The 23,554-nt window shown below is 44.3% G+C and overlaps 1 protein-coding gene across 1 annotated transcript in view; it reads right to left on the bottom strand.

Annotated features, from left to right (window-relative positions):
- The window catches only part of KCNH1 (potassium voltage-gated channel subfamily H member 1), a 728,543-nt gene that overhangs the window by 628,006 nt on the left and 76,983 nt on the right, over positions 1 to 23,554 (bottom strand). The window contains exon 3 of the mRNA XM_068131096.2: positions 4,581 to 4,687. Within this exon, the coding sequence (XP_067987197.1) occupies positions 4,581 to 4,687 (107 nt within the window). The remainder of the gene's footprint in view (positions 1 to 4,580; positions 4,688 to 23,554) is intronic.

Genomic DNA, 23,554 nt, shown 5'->3' with positions numbered 1-23,554 from the left:
GGTAAAAAAAAAAAAAACACTGTGGCTAATGGTGGTGTGTTGCCTGAACACGGGGTCATCCTGGTACTATAATGGCCATGGACGGCGGGCTTAAGCCAATGGAGTGCTGGGATACAGGGGTCGGCCACCTCCCCAGCATGAGCTCTGCTGGTTGGCCAGGGCGGGGAGCTTCAGCCAATGAGCGATGGACACGGACGGGGCGAGATTCGGGTGAGGGAGGGGGTGAGGCAAGGAGAGAGAGAGACGAGTGATGGAGTGCGCCCGGTTTTGGAACGTCAGAAGAGTGAAAGTTCCGGACTATCAGGGGCTGTTGGATTAAAGGTTGTCTAGCATGACACAGTAGCGCGCACTCTATCCTGTAAAGGTTTTCCTGTAATTACCCTCGCCTGAGGAGAAGGTATTGCATTTGAGTCCGTTTGTTACTTGCCGGAAAGATTCCGGCAAGTATGGTGATCGGTAGTTTGTCTGTTTGTCTGTCTGTCTGTCTGTCTGTTTGTTTGTTTGTTTGTCTGTTTGTGCGCAGTACTACGTCTACACCGTTGCACATAGAATCGCCAAACTTTACACACATATTTGTCTTGCCCTGGAATAGACTGTGCCCAATTTTTAACTCTCTCGGCCCAAAGCCTCCATTATGACGTCATAATTTGATAATTCGACAAGTACAGAACTTCATCTAATCAAGATGCAATTTCTTGACTGCCATGTTGGCATAAAGTGGTGGAGAAAAAAAAATGATAATGACGTCATCGGTCACATGGTTCGGCCGCCATCTTGGAAAAACCGAAAAACTTTGCACCTCGATATCTCCGAAAGTGCTGAATAGAAAAAATTGAGACATGGCTCATTGTAAAGAACTCTCCATGGGGAATAAAATATGTTATTGATGATGTCACAGGTGCCTCCATTATGACGTCATAATTCGACAAGTACAAAACTTCATCCAATCAAGATGCAATTTCTTGAGTGCTGTGTCGGCATAAACTGGTGGAGGAAAAAAAAATAATGACGTCATCGGTCACGTGGTTCGGTCGCCATCTTGGAAAAACGGAAAAACCTTGCACCTCTATATCTCCGAAAGTGCTAAATAGAAAAAATTGAGACATGGCTCATTGTAAAGAACTCTCCATGGGGAATAAAATATGTTAATGATGATGTCATAGGTGCCTCCATCATGACGTCATAATTTGACAAGTACAAACTTCATCCGATAAAGATGAAATTTCTTGAGCATCATCAAGGAATAAATTAGTTTAGAAAACAAATGATGACGTCATCAGTCATGTGGTTCGGCCACCATATTTGTCCAAAATGGCCGATAAAAAAGTGCATTCCGGCAAGTCCTCTGTCTTTTTTTTTCTTCTTTTTTTTGTATACAAGATCGAGGCTCGTGAAAGAGCTCTGACCGATTTTTCATTTGTTTGTTTGTTTGTCCGCACAGAATCATTATGATTTTCTTGGCAACCGTTGGTCCGATTGACAGGAAATTTTCACGATAGGTTTAAACCCACCTGTAGAATTTTTAATGACAATTATGACATCATAGCTCACGTGGTTCGGCCGCCATCTTGGAAAAACCAGAAAACTTTGCACCTCGATATCTCCGAAAGTGCTGAATAGAAAAAATTGAGACATGGCTCATTGTAAAGAACTCTCCATGGGGAATAAAATATGTTATTGATGATGTCATAGGTCTCTCCATTATGACGTCATAATTCGACAAGTACAAAACTTCATCCAATCAAGATGTAATTTCTTCAGTGCCATGTCGGCATAAACTGGTGGAGGAAAAAAAAACGATGACATCATCGGTCACGTGGTTCGGCCGCCATATTTGTTTTAACACAAAAGCCTTAAACACCACTGAAAATACATCCTGGCGAGGGTTTGCAATCTCTGATTGCTCTTTCTTGTTTAACCTGTGGTGCAAACCCTGCAGTAATCCCGAGCTGAGAGAACGTCCCGAGTACATACTGTTCTTCCCACTGATCCTCCCGTTCACCTTGTCCAGGGCTCATCTACCATCGACTTCCCTACATGTCTCCGGGTTTTTTTTCCAACCAACTAGTACACTGCTTATAAAAAAGGGGGTTGAATTGTTGTGTGTGCGTGTGGCACCTTAGTGGGTTTGCCTTTACTGCAATTTGCTTCCCATTTGTATTTCGAATTATTTCCCTTTTTTTGAATCCATTGTTGAATTGTGCTCCCTTCGCCCCAAAGGAAGTCCCAACGTTTGTCCCCCGTGGTCTCCTCAACTTACCGGTCATTCTTTCATCCTATCCAGCGTTCTTGGTTGTAAATAAAACATTATTGACTATATAGCAGACAAACACGTGTCGTCTTCCTCGTCCTGTATGCCCTAGTGTCACTTGAACTGCCGGGATTGGTTTTATAAAGTAACCGCTTCCCCCAGGAGATCATACCGGTCGGCATCATCGGGTTTGACCCGACGTTTACGGGGGCACATTAGCGGACCCCGTAGACGCGACAATGTATAGCCTATGGTTGACAAGGTGGCCTCGAGGTATGCACCCAAGCCTCTAAATTGTCCAGCCTGGGTGTGAATCTCAGCCCAGATAAAAACTGTCATCCCGGTGTTTCACAGGCAGGTGATTCATCAATGTGTGTGTGCCGTCCCTGGGATGGACGTTAAATTAGCGTCCCGTCTGCCCGCTTTAGTTGGTGGACGTTAATGATCCCACGGTGTGTGGGATCTTTGTGTAGAATAGACGAGCTGATTCTGGCACCCTGAACTAATGACAAATTCCTTCCCTAACTTCTGCTGGGAGAGGGATGGCAAAACACCCAGAATAACTATTGCCAGGAAACTGCCTCGGCAGCACAGACACTCTTTAACATCATATAGTGGTGCATAAGAATCAGTCAAAATCACAACACACACACACACACACACACACACACACACACACACACACACACACACACACACACACACACACACACACACACACACACACACACACACACACACACACACACACACACACACACACACACACACACACACACACACCTCATTCTCCAGCGGCCTAATCTCAGATCATCAATTTTTACCAGATCACTCTACTTAGGATATGGTGCTTCGACTTTCCCCAACAATGGATGGAGGCCCTCAAAGTCAGACATGAGATCAGGACCATCTCTCTAGAGTCCAGACATATGTTGAGAATTTGATACCATTCTGGCATCCTGCCCTGCTCTCCAAACATCCAAGATGTCCTACCCTAGCCCTCATACTTCCCCACATCCTTTATTCTCCAAGTCTCTCTCAATTTTATCTCTCATCTCTGCCATTGGTGTGTTCCCCGTTCCCCCCTCTTTTTCTGCTGTTCTTTTTGTTGTGTTACTTCCTGATCCATTCTATGGTCTAGAACTCAACATTGTATACAAAAATTTTAACATTATTAAATTAATATCAATGTATTTTTTCATAATTCTAAGGTTCAAGTAAAGGCCTCCGACAATAAAAAGAAAGAAGGATGATGCAAGTTACTTTGGAAACCTTACAATGTGTGATTAATGTTAGCTCTTTCATGAGTCTCGATCTTGTATACGAAAAAGAAAAAACCTGGCAGAGAAACACCTCACTCAGTTTTGCGACACTCTCGTGGAAATGCCAAGCTGCACTCACTCGAAACACTCAACAGAAACTCGAACTTTCATTTCCTCTTGCAAGTGAAATCGACTAATACTTTCTTGATGAACCGTCGCAACAAATGCCATGTATGTTACTGCAAAGAACAACCTTTTTGTTTCAGCATGTTGACCGGCACATCACAAAGTTGTTGTTGTTGTTGCATAGCCCCAGACAGTTCTCTCGAACAATCCCGTGGCACAGAGAGAGACGATAAATCTCCCAGGAGCGACCCAGATATCCCCCACATTTAGGATGGTATACCAACGAAGTCCTTCGCGAAATCAGAGACAGAGAAAGAGAGCCGGTCCATAGGGACTGATCGGCTCTCTGACCGTGACTGCGCTGCCCTGACGAATCTGGGCAATAGGGTAGAATGGGAAAGATTTGGCCCCCGACTTGCGTTGGGGGTTACAATAACCACCTTTGGCGGCCATTTTTCCCCGCAGAGCAGGGGTTGGCCATTTTTCCCCGCAGAGCAGGGGTTGGCCTTTTTCGGGCACCGTAGTCCCCTTTTTGAAGCAATGTTTTACAGCCGAATGCTCTTCCTGCCGCCAACCCTGTTAGTCGCCTCTTGCGACACACAGGGAATCACCAGTGAGCTGGTACTCAATTTGCCGACCTCGGAAGGATGACAGGCTGATTCAACCACCCTGGTGTTAATTCAGCGATCGACCAGGATTCAAACCCAGGATCCTCGGATCCCAAGCCGGCACCCTAACCGCTAAGCCAACACCAGGCTTCGTTGGGGGGGGGGGGGGGGGGGGTATAACCACCATAAATAGGCTTCCCCGATAGTTGTACATCACAAAGATAAAGTTAATGGTAATACTGCAATCCATACAAAGGACAAATATCTCACAAAAGAGCAAGAGGGAATGCCATATTGAAATTGGTGCAAAAAAGGTAACAACAGTGAACTCACTGTTCTTCTTGTACATCAGAATCTCGATTGAGTTGCTTTCGCAGCTCTCAAATGCTTGTTTAACCCTGTCGATGGTGTCCTTGTCCGTAAGCTCCCCGTACATGAAGCTTCCAGGGAAAGGGAGGTGAAAGATGTCAAACACAAGTCACTGATGCGTAAAAAAAGAGCACACAGGTAGGTTTAATAAGAGGAGAACCCAAACGTTCATCAACAATCTCCATTCTAATACAGTGGAGTGACGTTATAAAGAACACTCTTTGTAATGAATTTGGTTCTTATGAACTGCAGTTTTGATGGAAAAACAATCCAATTTTAACAAATAAATTTCAACTTGACATAAAGGGTGATATGAATCTTTTTATTTAATAAAAAAACCTGTTAATCCATTGCAGGGAAATCAAGTTAAACTAGAAAGAATGTGAAAATGCAAAGCCCGTCCGCGTCAGTTTGTATTCAGGTGTCTTCTTCTTCCGTATACTCAAAATGAAGAAAACAGTTTTTAAAATATAAAATGAAAATTTATGATTTTACGCAGCTTTGACCTTTAGATCAAAAAAAAAATCAGCTTCTAGCTTTTGATTGGTGAACTAATTCTGTGAAAAAATATGAAAATTCTTAAAATTTCAGGTCAATTGGACGAAAATTGACGATTTTATGCAATCTTGACCTTTGACCTTTTAATCTAAAAAAAAAAATCCCTACCTTTTTATTAGTGAATCAATTCCATGACCCGATATGCAAATTCTTTAAATTTCAGATCAATCGGGTGAAAATTGGTGATTTTAAGCAACCCTGACCTTTGACCCTTCTATCGAGAAAAACAATCGGCTGGTAGCTTTTGATTGGTGAACCAATTCAGTGACCCAATATGCAAATTCTTAAAGTTTCAGACCAATCGGATGAAAATTGATGATTTTATGTGACGCTGACCTTTTGACCAAATTATTAATTCGTCTTTTCCATATTCTCATAATAAAGCTTTGTTGAAAATTTGATGACAAAACAAAAATGGTAAATTGAAATTTCAGTTCAATTGGATGAAATTGATTTTAGGTGATGATGACCTTTAACCTTTTTACCTTTTTACAAAATTAGTAATTTGTCTTCTCCATATTATCATAATAAAGTTTTGTTGAAAATCTGATGACAAAACTCAAATGGTAAATTTAAATTTACCACTATCTATTTCACTATTCTGGACAAACACTTTTTCAATATAGTCTTTCATACAACTTTATTCATTAATTTTTTTCAATCATGCATCATGCTCTAAATACAGAGCATCAGTTCTGGTTTCTTAGGCACGAGTTACATTCATGGACGGGTCACCACTCCGGCCGGCTTAGCATACTAGGTTCCTCGGTGAACTTCATTCACCGAAGTAAACAATGTAGTATTACGTTTTCAGCAACTCACTGTGTGCGACCCCTTATAGATTACTGGGAAAAGTATCTGTCCTCAGTGACGGGACAAGTTTAATTATAATCTTTCAATTTCAATTATTTAATGGACTCTTTAGAAGGTTAATTGTGTTGCACTCTTGGTTTCACTCAGGGCGAAAGCCCTGAGCTACCTATACTCTCCATGGTGGTGCAACATCAGGTGGCGGAGGTTGGATTTGTTTAAAAATCCTGCTTGCGAAAATAATTTTGAAGTCAACATTGCTCACGCGTGTTCTCCCGTCATCTCCAAAAGTGAAAGTTGAGCTTTTCAAACACTTTTCAAACCGCAAACGGGAGACACCCGAATCTATGAATGCAGAACTTCATGGACAGACACCACCACACTTCACATGATACAATTGATTTTTAAAAAACGTTTTTATAATTCAGCATTTGTATTTTAATGCAAAATGTTTAACCCTATTTTATTGCTGCAGAACACTGCGTCTGTGTGATCATTTTTAAATGCCTTTGTGTGAACAGTAGATTATAGTATATCTAGGTGAGGACAAACACACCCTCAGGAATGGGCATGGCTAATTATATTTTTTATTATTATTTTTTTGTATACAAGATCGAGGCTCGTGTAAGAGCTAACATCGATCACAAAATAAAAAACGGACACACAAAACATACAATAAAGGGAGCGGGAGACAAGATGGGGAGAGAGAGAGGGAAACACACAAGTATAACAGCAGAGAACAGGGACAACGGAAGATCCATGGGAGGGAGAGGGCTTGGGGAGAGGAGGCATGGGAAGGTGGGGGGGTGGGGGGGGGGGGGTGAATGGTATAAAAGACATGGACACTGCTGGAACTTCCAGGAAAGAAAGAAGTCGGGATTTCAAAAAAAAGTGGATCTGGGGCGAATTAACGGGGGCAGAAGAGATCAAGGTTTTGGGTGGGGGAAGACGAGATGGTGGTGAACAGCTGTTATTTGGACACAACTTGTGATTAAATTAGACAAAGAAGTTATGGTTAAATTAGAAAACTTTGTCAAACTGGGCCTACGGTCGCCAGGGAGTGCCAGCCGAGCCCGTAGACCTTGCACAGTACACTTTGGACCACGGGTTCAACAAGATAGCTCGAAATGTGATGAAGGCTGTCCAAGCGTGCTAGTCGAGCCAATGGTCTGACGTGCATCGCAAAGCCCGAGAGAAATACTGCAAAATTTATGTTGAATCACAATTTGTTGTGGCCACAGATGCCAGACAGAAAGTGTGCATTCTTTACCGGTTATGGTTAAATTAGACACTGTTCCAATTTCATTATCATAAAAAATAAAACCTTCTAGAGTATTATCAGGGCATATAGATTGCATTAGATATGACAACGAAAGTAGATCTGTGGGCGGATTCACTCGCACACTCAATAACACACCCATACATATTGCAACAGCCTTTCGGGTCCCTTCGGGAATGAGCGAGGCCACCAATGGACAAATCAACACCACGTGGGATTTGAATCTCAGCAACAGGAGCTAAATGCTCAGATGGGACACACCAGCATTTGTTGAATGAAAAATGAATGATCGTTGTAAGGCCATTTTTCCCCGCTAGAGCGGGAGTTAGCCTTGCGGGCCCCATGAGCTCATGGTTCCCTGTTTGAGGCAATGTTTTTTTTATGGCCGGATGCCCTTCCTGACGCCAACCCTTGGTCGCCTCTTACGATGCGCAGGGATACGGTGCACCTATTCTAAGTCGGGGTACACACCGGGATCATTCATCCCAGCAAGCTGGTACTCAATTTGCCGACCTCGGAAGGACGACAGGCCGAGTCAACCCCCCTGGCGTTAATTCAGCGATCGATCGGGATTCGAACCCAGGATCCTAGGATCCCAAGCCGGCACCCTAACCGTTAAGCCAGCACCTGATTTATTTTTGACGTATTGAATTATTATTTTTTTAATACAAAGTCCAGGCTCGTTGAGGAGCTACAAAAAAACCAGATCAAGATGTAACAGAACGAAATGAACAGCAGAAAATTAAGAAAGTAAATGAGGCGAACAGGGCAGCTCAGAAATAGCATACTCAAATAGCCATATTCGAGATAGGCCTATGTATTCTGGGATTGATTCCCAAAGCAACTTCCATCACAGAGATTTGTAAGCAGGGCATAAATAAGCACATCGTTTTTCATAAAGAACTCCACATGGTCCGTCCCATCTGCCAGCATTCTAAAGTGGACAGTAAAGATTCCAAGCTGTTCGGAGGCAATCGTCTAACACTACCCAGAAAAATTCAAAATTTCTGCGCTAACCGACTGGCAGACTCAATTTATCATCATGTCCCTGCCAAATAGAAATTCACTAAATTAATACAGCAAGATTGATGATAACGCCATCCTTGATCCTTCCTTTAAAGTCTCGACTACATCAGCCATTGCTGACAGTATGAAGAAGTTTTATGGTGAGGGGGAAGCTCTTTTTTTTTTCTTTTTGGGGATACAAGATCGAGGCTCGTGTAAGAGCTAACATTGATCACAAAAAGACAAACTGACACATAAAACATATGATAAAGGGAGCGGGAGAACAACATGGAGAGCAGGGACATTGGGAGATCTGTGGGAGGGAGAGGGCTTGGGTGGGGGAGGTATGGGAAGGGGGGGGGGGGGGGTTGGTAGAGGTAAAAAAAAACACGAAGACACTGCTCGGACTTCCAGGAAAGAAATCGGTGTTTCAAAAAAGTGTATCTGGGGTGAATTAACGGGGGCAGAAAAGATCAAGGTTTTGGATGCGGGAAGATAAGAGATGGTGGTGGACAGCTGTTTTAGAGATGGTGGTGGACAGCTCTCTTGATCTTTCTAAAGAAGCATTGCATTTGACCTCATGAAAATAGAAACATCGTTCTCAAGAAAATCCATCCACTGTGCTCCACGACCAGATGGCAAATGAAAACTTTAAACATGTAACATTATTATTTAAGGTACCAGTGATACCTGTGATTCACTTCCAGAATATAACACCTTATTCTAGCATCTAACACATAACTTGACCACAATGACCTCCAAAACTAAACTCAACCGAGAAAGGAAACTTAACAAAACTAAACTCTCTGTGCTCTGTCCCCGAAATATTCCTACAGGTCGCACAAGATCTGCCTGCAACCCTCTTCTGGTGAAACTGCCAAAATCTCGGCTCTCTGCTCACCTTCACTCCTTCATTCCTCTTTTCTCCCGCCTCTGGAACAAACTCCCACACTCCCTTCAATCCCACTCCTCCCTCCAGGTCTTTAAAACAGCTGTTCACCACCATCTCTAATCTTCCCCATCCAAAACCTTGATCTTTTCTAAACCCGCTAATTCACCCCCGATACACTTTTTTGAAATTCCAACTTCTTTCCTGGAAGTCCTTGCAGTGTCCATGTTTTATACCTCTCCCACCCACCCTCCCCCACCCCCAAGCCCTCTCCCTCCCACAGATCTCTCGATGTCCCTGTTCTCAAATGTTGTGTTTGTGTCCTTCCCCCTCTCCCCATCTTGTCTACCGCTCCCCTTATTTTGTATTTTATGTGTCGGTTTGACTTTTTGTGTGATTAATGTTAGCTCTTTCACGAGCCTCGATCTTGTATACAAAAAAAAAGGGGGGGAAAAGGATAATTTACCTTATTTAAGATGTACCCAGTGGGAGCAAGTACACCACAACCAGAACATAATCCACAGTCAGGTGCGGGGTCGCATCCATCAAGGATAGGAAGAGTGTTAAGTTGACCCCAGTTCTGGTTGAGCACCAATGGAGCCAACCAAGGAACCATTGGCTTGGTTGAGAACATTGTAATGGATGATTGCCAAATGACAGTCAGATACCTTGCTGCAGAAATTGGGATCATTCGGGATTTCGCTGAAAGCATTCTCAATTAACTTCTTCACCTCGACAAGGTCTCTGCCCGATAGATGGCAAGAAGTATAGATCCCATGTAATGAGTTGCCAGGATGAAAGTTCCAAAGAGTGGTTCAAAGATAATCCCGAGCATGCTGGGCACCCAAGAAGAAACGTGACTTTTTGGAAATCTCACTTTAATCCAGAAGCCAGAAGGTGAATTCTCATGATGGAAGCTTGTTGATTCTCAATCCCGAAGGAAGTCCAATGTGTGGGCATTAACTGGGAAGATTATGATCAGATTTTCCTGAGATGCTGACTGTATGTTACTGGTGAAGTTTTGTAGAGCATCATCAAAAGATGAACAGATAGTATAATGTAGGATTCTTGTAAAAGTTGAGAAAATCCATCACAGGGAGAATGTAGAAACCCCCAAAAAGGAGTTATGCAGGTCACACCTCCAGAGGTAACCCCTATTGCTTTATTCTCAAGCTCTAACTTCTTTAGACTTTTCCTCGTTTTCAAATATGAAATACTGCGACTTCTCTTGTGCAAAGACCATGGGCCAGATTATGCTGTAAAGGATGTTTCAGAGTTTCTCAACTCATTAGTTAAAACAATTTGCTGTAGCGGATTAAAGTTATGAGGGAAAAAGTAGGAAAGACTGGCTCAAAGATAAAGGAAACGAGGTAATAATTTAACTTGTTGGAAGACTTGGAGTGAAACACGACTTTGTCCTGGACTCCTGGGGAGGCTGACAATTCATATTGCTGGAGCCTTTAAAGGCCTTCATTTTGCTGGAAAATGTAAATCACAAAATATATTCAGGCATCAAGGGTTGTGATGAAATAAATGATAATATGTGATTGTTTCTATTCCCCGCCACCCCCTCCCAAAAATTTTTTTTTTTGTACTTAAATTAAACTGAGGTTCAGCATATCATTTGGGAGTTATTCATTATTACAACTCAGCCATAGAAAGTGGACAGAGGTTATGTTTTTGCCGTGTTTGTTTGTGCGCAAGTTATCTCAAAAAGTTGTCTACAAATTCGGACGAAACTTGCTGGGTAGTTTGGGTGGGTGAGTAGGACGAATTGATTCGATTTTGGTGAAGATCTGGATCCGAACACAGTATTTTATTTATTTAGTTTTAATGATTCTTCACCAGTGAGAGATAGGGCCAAAAACGATATGTAGCACAATATTTCAAAACGTTTGGGCCAGATTATGACAAAACTTGGATGGATGAGTTGGGTAGGTGAAAAGATCAAGCTGATTCGATTTTGGTTCATGTGGATACAAAACGTAAACTGTTCAGCCTGGTGGAGGTACAGTCACGTGAAAAAGTAAGTACACCCCATGTAAAGTTTTGACTTGTTCAACATACAGCTATTTGATCTTCATTTAAACAATATTGAAAGATAAAGGTGATATAACACAACAAATATCATGAAACATTTGCATTTTGTAGTCCATTGTATAATTTAAATAAACATAAATGCAAATTTCGCATGTGGAAAAAGTAAGTACACCCTTAGCTCTAATAGGTGGTATTGCCCCCTTTGGCAGAAACAACCTCAAGTAGGCATTTCTTATAACTGTCTACCAGTCTCTGACATCGACTGGGAGAAATTTTTGCCCAATCCTCCATGCAGAATTCTTACAGCTGTGCGATGTTTGAGGGGTTTATTACATGCACAGCTCGTTTCAAATCCCCCCACAACATCTCGATGGGATTTAGATCCGGGCTTTGACTTGGCCATTCCAGAACCCTCCATTTCTTTCTTTTCAGCCATTCCTTGGTGGATTTACTGGTATGTTTAGGGTCATTGTCATGTTGCAAGGTCCACCTTCGGTTGAGCTTCAACTTTCCGACAGATGGCCTCACATTATCCTCAAGCACCCTCTGGTACAATGAAGAATTCATAGTGGATTCTATGATGGTGAGCTGCCCAGGCCCTGATGCAGCAGAGCTGCCCCAAACATAATATTTCCACCACCATGCTTTACAGTTGGTATCAGGTTCTTGTGGTCAAATGCTGTCTTTGGTTTTCGCCAAACATGTCTTCTGGTACTATGGCCAAATAGCTCGACCTTTGACTCATCTGTCCAGAGCACATTGTTCCAGAAGTGCTGGTCTTTGCCTAGGTGTTCATTGGCAAACTTTAGTCTTGCCCTGATGTTCTTTCTGGACAGCAAAGGTTTCCTCCTGGCACACCTCCCATGTAGATCAAATTTGTGCAGCCTCTTTCTAATGGTAGACTCGTGCACTTTGACATCAACAGTGGCAAGAGCTACCTGTATGTCCCATGATGACATTCTGGGGTTCTTAGAGACTTCTTTCAGCATCTTGCAGTCTGCTCTCGGGCTGAACTTTCTGGGGCGGCCTGGCCTGAACAAGTTGGCAGTTGTTTGGAATCTTCTCCACTTGTAGATGATCATCCAGATAGCCGAATGATTGATTTCAAATTGTTTGGAGATCTTTTTAAATCCCTTCCCAGACTCGTAGGCATCTATAACCTTCTTTCTGAAGGCCTCAGAGAGCTCTTTTGATCTGGGCATGGTGACGCCGCACACTTCAACAACAAAGAGCAAACCAAACTAAATGTCTGAGGTTTAAATAAGACAGGTTCCTCCAAGATCCTCTCTAACGATGTTCTAATCATTTGCACCCGAGCTGGTGCACCTGATTCTAATTTTAGGTATTTGAAGTTGTGATAAATGTAGGGGTGTACTTACTTTTTCCACATGCAAAATTTGCATTTATGTTTATTTAAATTATACAATGGACTACAAAATGTAAATGTTTCATGATATTTGTTATATTATATCACCTTTATCTGTCAATATTGTTGAAATGAAGATCAAATAGCTGTATGTTGAAATGTGTTGAAAAAGTCAAAACTTTACATGGGGTGTACTTACTTTTTCACATGACTGTATGTGCTCTATCGAATGCCATTCTAGTATTATAAGATTAGCATCATTTTGTGTGTTGTTCATGGTGCCTCATGACCAATCTGCTCACCAAGATTTTAAATGCACACAAAGACCCTGCCTTTTCAGCAAAGAAAATACAATGCACTAATCCAAAAGTTTAAATTCAAGCCTTGTTAACGGAAAGGCAAATGGTTGCTTTATGCAGCTTCTAAGCACTAAGAGCATGCGAGGTGTCAATATAATACATATATATACAACAACAACAACAACAACATGCATTTTAAGGCCATTTTCCCTGCTAGAGCGGGGGTTAGCCTTGCGGTCCCCATGACAATCGTCTCCATTTTGCCCTATTTTCTGCATCTCTCCTTGCTAACCCTCTTGCCCGCATTTCTTCTTCCACCATCTTTAGCCAAGTCTTTCTCGGTCTTCCCCGTCCTCTACTTCCTTCTACATCAATTTCCATCACTCTTCTCAACCAGTCACTTTCATCCTTCCTCAACACATGACCAAACCATCTCAGCCTGTTCCTCTTCACAGCATCAATCACAGGCAATATTCCCATCATCTTTCGCAATTCATCATTTGTCTTCCTCTCTCTCAACGATACTCCGCACATCCACCGAACCATTCGCATTTCCACCCTTTCCAACCTTCGTTGCTGCTCTACGTTCATTACCCATGTCTCGCTCCCATAAATCATAACACTTCTCACACATGCAGCATACACCTTTCCCTTCAGCTTCAGCGACACTCTCCTCCTCATCAGCACGCCACTCAGTTCCCGAAACTTCTTCCATGCACATCTCACTCGAGCAACCATTGCCGAGTCTGATCCACCTTCTCCATTCAGCACGTCTCCGAGGTAGCAAAATGTTTTCACACCTTCCAGCTTCACGCCGTCTCCAAGATCCAACTCAACATTTCCTCCATCTGCAGCTCCCTCTGTGCACACCTTACATTTGAATGTAGCTGCCACACTGGTAAATGACCCTCTCAGACCACTACATTTTTGATGAACCCACTCAGCGCAGATTGTACATTGAATGGAGTTCACTCCGACACCCTTCCTGCACACAGCACACGGCCACTTCCCAGTTATTTCCACTTCACCACATGCTTTACCACATGCCATCACCTTCGTCTTTCCGATATTCACCTTCAGACCTTTTGTCTCCATACATTCCTTCCACTTGTTCATCTTTTCCTTCAGTCCATCCATACTTTCCGCAATCAACACCAGATCATCTGCATACAACAACTCCCACAGTAAACCCTCCTTTATGTTCTGAGCCAGCACCTCCATCACAGCTACAAATAGTAGTGGACTTAGTACCGACCCCTGATGCACTCCCACCTTCACCTCAAACTCACCACTGTTCCCGTCCTTCGTCCTTACAGCTGTGCGCGCTCTTTTGTACATTGCCATCACTACTCTGATCAACCATTCCTCCACTCCTAACTTCCTCAATGCCCATGTCAATACTTTGCGTGGAACCCTATCGAATGCTTTCTCCAGATCAACAAACCCAAAAAACAACTTCTTCCTCTTCTCCATGTACTTCTCCTGCAACTGCCTCACAATGAAAAGCGCATCTGTCGTTCTTCTTCCTGGCATAAATCCAAACTGCATTTCGTCGATCTTCACTTTCTTCCTTATCCTCCTCTCCAACACCCTTTCCAATACCTTCATTCCATGCTCCAATAACTTTATCGCTCAGTACGAGCCACACTCTAGAGGGTCACCTTTCCCCTGGTATAGAGGGACGAGGGTACTCAGTTCCCAATCAACTGGAATGCGGCCTTCTTTCACCACCAGATTACAGATCTCTGTCATTCTCTTCACACCCCAACTTCCTGCTGCCTTCAACATATCTCCCACAACTCCCGTTGGCCCTCCCGCTTTTCCACTCTTCATTGCTTTTATCGCTTCCACAACTTCCTTCTCAGTTATCTTCTCTGCCGGTCCTAAAACTGGGTTACTCTCTATGTTGCCATCCCATTCATTCTCTGTATTCAACAGCATTTCCATATATCTTTTCCATCTTCCTTTAATTCCATCTGGGTCGACAACGATTTGTCCCACTTCATCCTTCAAGCAACTCACCCCCATCACGTCACACCTCTCTTTTGCTATGTGCTTTGCAATCCTGAATACTGCTTTCTGACCCTCTTCCGAATCCAAGCGTTCTCCGAACATTTTCCTACATGCCTCCTGCGCCTTTGCTACCTCTTTCTTTGCAGCCTTCCTGGCTGCCTTATAACTTTCATGCTCTGCTGTTTCTGCTCCCGTACCCTTCGCCTTCTGCCACTCCTTGAACTTCTTCCTCTTCTCATCAATCCTCTTTCCAACTTCATAATCCCACCACCATGTTTCCGAGTGCCTTGGTGGTCCTTTTGGCCATCCACATACCTCACCAACGGCTCCCAACAGACTAGCTTTCATTGACATCCAACCACTTTCAAGCTCAACCACAACATCCTCTACCCTACTCAGCCTCTCTTTTAATGCCTCCCTTACTGTCACCTCTTTCAACCTCCACACCTTCATTCTTGGTTGGTACTTCACCCGCCGAGCTCTCCTCGCACCTTTCACCCTTATGTCGCAGACAACCAAGTGGTGCTGTGAAACAGCCTCCTCCCCCGGGATCACCTTTGTGTCCCGGAGGTGCCCCCTATCTCGCCTACGCACCATCAGGTAGTCAACGGTTGTCGTCGACCCACCTGACGTGTATGTAACAAGCTTATTATCCTCTTTCTGGAACTGAGTATTACAAATCAACAAATCAGCTCCATCAGCAAACTCCAAAATCCTTTCACCTTCTCCATTTCTCACACCATATCCGTAACCCCCATGAACTCCCTCAAAACCATCCATACTCCTTCCCACATGTCCATTCAGGTCTCCTCCCACCACAACAACTTCTTCATCTTTCACGTTTTCCATCAGCTTCTCTATCGCACACCAGAACTTGTCCTTCTCTTCATTGCTTCGACCAACCTGCGGAGCATATCCCGAGATGACGTTCACCAAGAGCTTTCCAATCATCATTTTCACCATCATCAACCTATCACGCACTCTAGTCACACTCACCACACTGTCTACAAACTCCTCAGAAAACAGGACACCAACACCATTCACGCCCTCCGGGCACCCTTGCCACACAAACTAGTATTTCTGTCCCTGCCTACCCTTCACCATTCTCACACCACTTCCCTTCCATCTCGTCTCCTCCACACAACATATGTCCACTCTTCTTCTGACCAATACTTCCACCACTTCTCCTGATCTCCCTGTCATTGTCCCTACATTCCATTTCCCAAACCTCAGAAACCGATCTCCACTTCGGGCTGCACCCTGCCAATATTTAGTTGTAATTGTCATGGTTCTCTTTTTGAGGCAATGTTTTTATGGCCGGATGCCCTTCCTGACGCCAACCCTCTTAGTCGTCTCTTACGACACGCAGGGATACGGTGTACCTATTCTGACCAGGGTACACACTGGGAAACGTTTAAAACATGGAAATTCTGGGGGGGGGGGGGGGGCGTCAGCATCACGGCTGCAGTTTAAACATATTCCAACAATATCCAAACAGAACCATGAAAACCATGAAAAACAATCTATGAAAAGTCTCCAAGCGAGAACGTAGATTTGAGAAGGAAGGAGCAGAGGCGGAAGAGAAACGAGATACAGGGGGCGGGGCACAAGCCGAGACGAGGAGGAGAGCGAACAAGCAACGTGTCCGGGAGGAGAGAAAGAATCGATATAGAATTATTTGTCTCGGGAGGTGAGGTGAGGGGGAGAAAATAAAATAAAAGAAACAAGCAATACAGCGAAGGAAATAACCCAAACCGACAAAAAAAACCGACGGGGGGAGGGAAGCCCCAAGTTACCACTACCAGGCCGCGCACGAGGTACGACTCAGAAAACGATTAACTACACACATGTTTGTACGAATTACAAACCAATACCAACCAGAAACACACAATAACACGTACACAGCAAAATAACCAGTGGAAATTTGACAAAGACAAGAATGGGAAAACACTTAAACTTCGATGCCGTGGAGAGCTCGAAGTACCGTACGCTTCACTTGCCCGAGGAACCGGCAACCGGAAAGCCCTCTGACTCTGAGGGGCATATCTACATATATAAAACACAGTTTGTGTGTGTGTGTGTGTGTGTGTGTGTGTGTGTGTGTGTGTGTGTGTGTGTGTGTGTGTGTGTGTGTGTGTATGTAATGTTACCGATAGACTCCTAAACGGAGAGGCTCACGTACTTGATATTTGGCACAGACATGGCCATTGAGCCTGGGACGAACATGGCTGACCTAAAAATTTATTTCATAATATGCTTTTACCATATTTTTATCTCAGCGCGAAATATTATGACCGGAATCTGACCGGTCGCAGAGCAGCGCGCTGATTCGCTCAGAGCGATCACGTGATGTTCCCTGCCGCCATTAACTCAGTTACGTGTTCGCACGTATTTCAGAGCGAAAAGCCCAATTGCCTTTTTTCACATTTAAGCGACGAACATTGCCATTCACACCACATAGGTTTTTTTCCCTTTCATCTTTAGATTCATATTTTTTGCCATAACGTAGCGCATTATGGCTCTCTCGAGCTCGAGTTAGCCAATCACCTGGGAGCATGAGGCCACGTTGGCCACGCCCACGACAGGACGCAGAGTTGCAATCGATCGCTCAGAGCTATCACGTGATGTTCCTTGCCGCGCGACTATCTATAATATCACTCAGATCCCTCACAATCGACCACCACCACCTCCTCCTGCAATACTAAATATCACTCAGATCCCTCACAATCGACCACCACCCCCTCCTCCTGCAATACTAAATATCACTCAGATCCCTCACAATCGACCACCACCCCCTCCTACAATACTAAATATCACCCAGATCCCTTGGAATCGACCACCACCACCTCCTCCTGCAATACTAAATATCACTCAGATCCCTCACAATCGACCACCACCACATCCTCCTGCAATACTAAATATCACTCAGATCCCTCACAATCGACCACCACCCCCTCCTACAATACTAAATATCACCCAGATCCCTTGGAATCGACCACCACCTCCTCCTACAATACTATATATCACCCAGATCCCTTGGAATCGACCACCACCTCCTCCTCCTGCAATACTAAATATCACTCAGATCCCTCACAATCGACCACCACCCCCTCATACAAAACTAAATATCACTCAGATCCCTCACAATCGACCACCACCCTCTCCTACAATACTAAATATCACCCAGATCCCTTGGAATCGACCACCACCTCCTCCTACAATACTATGTATCACTCAGATCCCTTGGAATCGACCACCACCTCCTCCTACAATACTATATATCACTCAGATCCCTTGGAATCGACCACCACCTCCTCCTGCAATACTAAATATCACCCAGATCCCTTGGAATCGACCACCACCCCCTCCTACAATACTAAATATCACCCAGATCCCTTGGAATCGACCACCACCTCCTCCTACAATACTATATATCACTCAGATCCCTTGGAATCGACCACCACCTCATTCTGCAATACTAAATATCACCCAGATCCCTTGGAATCGACCACCACCCCCTCTTACAATACTATATATCACTCAGATCCCTTGGAATCGACCACCACCTCCTCCTACAATACTATATATCACTCAGATCCCTTGGAATCGACCACCACCTCCTCCTGCAATACTAAATATCACTCAGATCCCTTGGAATCGACCACCACCCCCTCCTACAATACTACATATCACCCAGATCCCTTGGAATCGACCACCACCTCCTCCTACAATACTATATATCACTCAGATACCTTGGAATCGACCACCACCTCCTCCTGCAATACTAAATATCACCCAGATCCCTTGGAATCGACCACCACCCCCTCCTTCAATCCTATATATCACTCAGATCCCTTGGAATCGACCACCACCTCCTCCTACAATACTAAATATCACCCAGATCCCTTGGAATCGACCACCACCCCCTCCTACAATACTAAATATCACTCAGATCCCTTGGAATCGACCACCACCTCCTCCTACAATACTAAATATCACCCAGATCCCTTGGAATCGACCACCACCCCCTCCTACAATACTAAATATCACTCAGATCCCTTGGAATCGACCACCACCCCCTCCTACAATACTATATATCACTCAGATCCCTTGGAGTCGACCACCACCTCCTCCTACAATACTATATATCACTCAGATCCCTTGGAATCGACCACCACCTCCTCCTACAATACTAAATATCACCCAGATCCCTTGGAATCGACCACCACCCCCTCCTACAATACTATATATCACTCAGATCCCTTGGAGTCGACCACCACCTCCTCCTACAATACTATATATCACTCAGATCCCTTGGAGTCGACCACCACCCCCTCCTACAATACTATATATCACTCAGATCCCTTGGAATCGACCACCACCCCCTCCTACAATACTATATATCACTCAGATCCCTTGGAATCGACCACCACCTCCTCCTACAATACTAAATATCACCCAGATCCCTTGGAATCGACCACCACCCCCTCCTACAATACTAAATATCACCCAGATCCCTTGGAATCGACCACCACCCCCTCCTACAATACTATATATCACTCAGATCCCTTGGAGTCGACCACCACCTCCTCCTGCAATCTATATATACTAGGGCATGCCCGTACTATATATATATCTAAAATTATATCCCCCCCCCTCTATTTACATGAAATGGTTTGGTCCAAAGCGAACGGCTTGCGAGTACGGTGACAATCCCCCCCCCCCCCCCTATTTACATGAAATGGTTTGGTCCAAAGCGAACGGCTTGCGAGTACGGTGACAATCCCCCCCCCTCTATTTACATGGAATGGTTTGGTCCAAAGCGAACGGCTTGCGAGTACGGTGACAATCCCCCCCCTCTATTTACATGCAATGGTTTGGTCCAAAGCGAACGGCTTGCGGAGTTTGGTAAAGAAATCGCCATAGCTCGGTAACTACTTGTCCGCTTAATTTAAAACCTTGAAAAGGCACATCCTCGGGTCCCCAGCAATATACCTGGCAAGTTTCAAGTATATCGGACCGGTAGTTGTCGAGAAACAGCGGTCGCATACACACACACACACACACACACACACACACACACACACACACAGAGATTAGTGGAATTATAGATAGACTAGGGCATGCCCGTACGATATCTATATCTAAAATTATATCCCCCCCCCCTCTATTTACATGAAATGGTTTGGTCCAAAGCGAACGGCTTGCGAGTACGGTGACAATCCCCCCCCTCTATTTACATGAAATGGTTTGGTCCATTCGCAAAGCCAAAGCGAACGGCAGTTACGAATCGCAGTTACGATGAATCGCAAAGTAGTTTTAATTAGTTTTAAAACATAGTTTAACGCCAACATAGTTTGCCAACGTGAAATAAATGAATACGCTCTCAAATGTGCCGTCCGAGGCAGAGTCTGTTCGCCACGTTCGGCACACGTGATAACTCGCTGCTCTCTGATTGGTTGAATCGTTTTTTGGACATAGCTCGGTAACTACTTGTCCGATTAATATGAAACCTTGAAAAGGCACATCCTCGGGTCCCCAGCAATATACCTGGCAAGTTTCAAGTATATCGGACCGGTAGTTGTCGAGAAACAGCGGTCGCATACACACACACACACACACACACAGACAGAGATTAGTGGAATTATAGATAGATAAAACACAGTTTGTGTGTGTGTGTGTGTGTGTGTGTAATGTTACCGATAGACTCCTAAACAGAGAGGCTTACGTGCTTGATATTTGGCATAGACATGGCCATTGAGCCTGGGACGAACATGGCCGAACTCAAAATATTTGACGATCCATATTTTTTATTCATATTTACCTCAGCGCATTTCAGCGCACGGATTCAACGGAATCAGAGCAGGTGGGCGCTGATTCGCTCAGAGCGATCACGTGATGACGCTATGACACTATGAACGCTATGACGCTATGAAAAAAAAATCGCTATGACGCTATGAAACGCTATGAACGCTATGACGCTATGACGCTATGAAACGCTATGAAGCTATGAACGGTATGAACGATATGACGCTATGAAAAAAAAAATCGCTATGACGCTATGAAAAAAAAAATCGCTATGACGCTATGAAACGCCATGAACGCGATGACGCTATGAACGCTATGAACGATATGACGCTATGACGCTATGAAGCTATGACCGCTATGAACGATATGACGCTATGAAAAAAAAAATCGCTATGACGCTATGAAACGCTATTAACGCGATGACGCTATGACGCTATGACGCTATGAAACGCGATGACGCTATGAAACGCTATGAACGATATGACGCTATGACGCTATGAAGCTATGACCGCTATGAACGATATGACGCTATGGAAAAAAAAATCGCTATGACGCTATGAAACGCTATGAACGCGATGACGCTATGAACGATATGAACGATATGAACGCTATGACGCTATGACGCTATGACAACAAAAATCGCTATGACGCTATGAAACGCTATGAACGCTATGAACGCTATGACGCTATGAAAAAAAAAATCGCTCGCTCTCCCCCCGTTCCCCTCCCCTCCCCTCCCCCGCCCGGCAATGCCGGGTACTTCTGCTAGTATAATATATATACATATAATATATATATAATATATATAAAAAATACATATATATACATGTCGATATATATATACATATATATATACATGATATATACTGTATATATATATATATATATGGTCGACTCCATATGATGAGTGGATACCAGTGTAACGTATTATTCTGACTTGTATTTGCATTGTTGTTGTGGTTTATCGGACGCGCTTATTCGTCAGACACGAGTGAATCATCACCGCGTCAATAAACGCGTTTTCCGCTTCCGGCACGATGGAGTCTGCTTGAGTTCGTTACATGGTGTCAGAAGTTCGTTGATATTCACGCCATAAGCCGCCATTCGTCTCCATAAATATGGCATCTCCGAACTTTGATCATCCCTCGATCGACTGGGAGAGTCTGGATCTCTACCAGGAGTTTTGCCGGTTCAGAAATCACGTCAGTTTTGTCTTGTCAGGGCCGCTCGCAGACAAAACGAAGCCTCGTCAAGCAGGATGGCTCGGAACGTGGATCGGCGAACAAGGTCGTCAAATCTACCAAACTCTATCTTGGGAGGAAGGAGAGAAAGACGACCCGCAGGAAGTGCTGAACAAATTCCAGAACTATGTGCAGCCCAGAAAGAACAAAAGAGTTGCCAGACACCGACTGAAACAAAGGCGCCAGCGGAGTGGTGAGTCTTTTGATCATTTCATAAAAGATCTGAGGATAATTCTCATGGATTGCGATTACCAAGACCCAGACGACATAATCGTCGATTGCATCATTGATGGCAGCCATGATAAGAGGGTCCAAGAGAAATTACTCGATAGGGGTGAGGAGCTCTCACTAGCTAAAGCTATAGAAATTGGCCAACAGCTAGAGCTCTCGCAGAAACATATGAGAATAGTCCGAGATGAAGATGCTCTCATCTCAGCCCTCAGATCTGAAAACGAACGAACTCAGCACCAGACTCAACGTTGTAAGAGCAAGCCTGATAGGCATACACAAGCCACCGAGCTGTTCAAAGCTGAGAATCGGTTTCGGAATGACGGTCCCTGCAGCAAATGTGGCCAGTCAGTGCACAGGCAAGCCAAGTGTCCAGCAATTAATTCTAGCTGCTCCTACTGCAAGAAGCCTGGTCACTGGTTTGCGGCGTGTCGGAAGAGACTGCGCGACCTAAAGTCCCTTGATGAGGAGACCAGTCTAGATCATGTAGATCTTCCTCAAGAACTCGTCAAGGAATCTGAAATTTTAAGGATCTCCGCTCTACAACCAAGCATCAATACGGCTACTCATGACAAGTGGGCACAGACCGTCACGTTGCTGGGTCAGCCGACTCGGTTCCGGATTGACACGGGTGCAAGGTGCAACACACTAACACTCAACGACTACCAGTTAGTCCAGCACCTTGCAGGCGATCTACAATCGTCGCATAAAGTTCTTAAAACATACTCGAACCATACTATCCATCCTGTCGGTACCGTGACACTCCCTCTCTCTCACAAAAACAAGACCGTTAGAGCCAGTTTTGAGGTCATTGACCTCGATCAGGAGAATGTAATGTCAGGCGCTACCTCGGAAGCCCTAGGCCTCATTGTCAAGCTCGATAAGTTGTCTCTTGTTCAGCCTCTAGTCAATGTGTCTCAGGAAGCTGTAATCTCTGAGTTTCCAGAAGTTGCCAAGACAACTGGAACTCTTCCCGGAACTTATCGGATCAAGCTTGTAGAAGGGTCACAGGGAGTAGTTCACGCTCCTCGCAGACAGCCTGCAGCATTGAGAGAGCAAATAGTTGACAAGCTACAAGAGATGGTCACCGAAGGTCACATCGCGAAGGTAGAACGACCGACTGAGTGGGTGAGTTCCATGGTAGTAGCTCTTCGCAACGGCAAAGTCCGCATCTGTATAGACCCCAAAGACTTAAACAAGTGCACAAAACGTGAGCACTACCCAATGAGAACTGTTCAGGAAGTTTTAGCTCAAATCCCTGGAGCCAAAGTATTTTCTGTGCTTGACGCCCGCAGTGGGTTCATGCAAATTCGCCTTGACGAGCCTTCTTCATTCTTGACCACGTTCAATACACCTGTAGGGAGATACCGCTGGCTGCGTCTCCCTTATGGATTGAGGTGCT

Source organism: Myxine glutinosa, chromosome 11 (assembly GCF_964187855.1).
Source record: "Myxine glutinosa chromosome 11, kmMyxGlut1.1, whole genome shotgun sequence".
Lineage (NCBI taxonomy): Eukaryota > Metazoa > Chordata > Myxini > Myxiniformes > Myxinidae > Myxine > Myxine glutinosa.
Note: the sequence above shows the minus strand (reverse complement) of the source record. Positions and strands in the feature narration are given on the sequence as shown.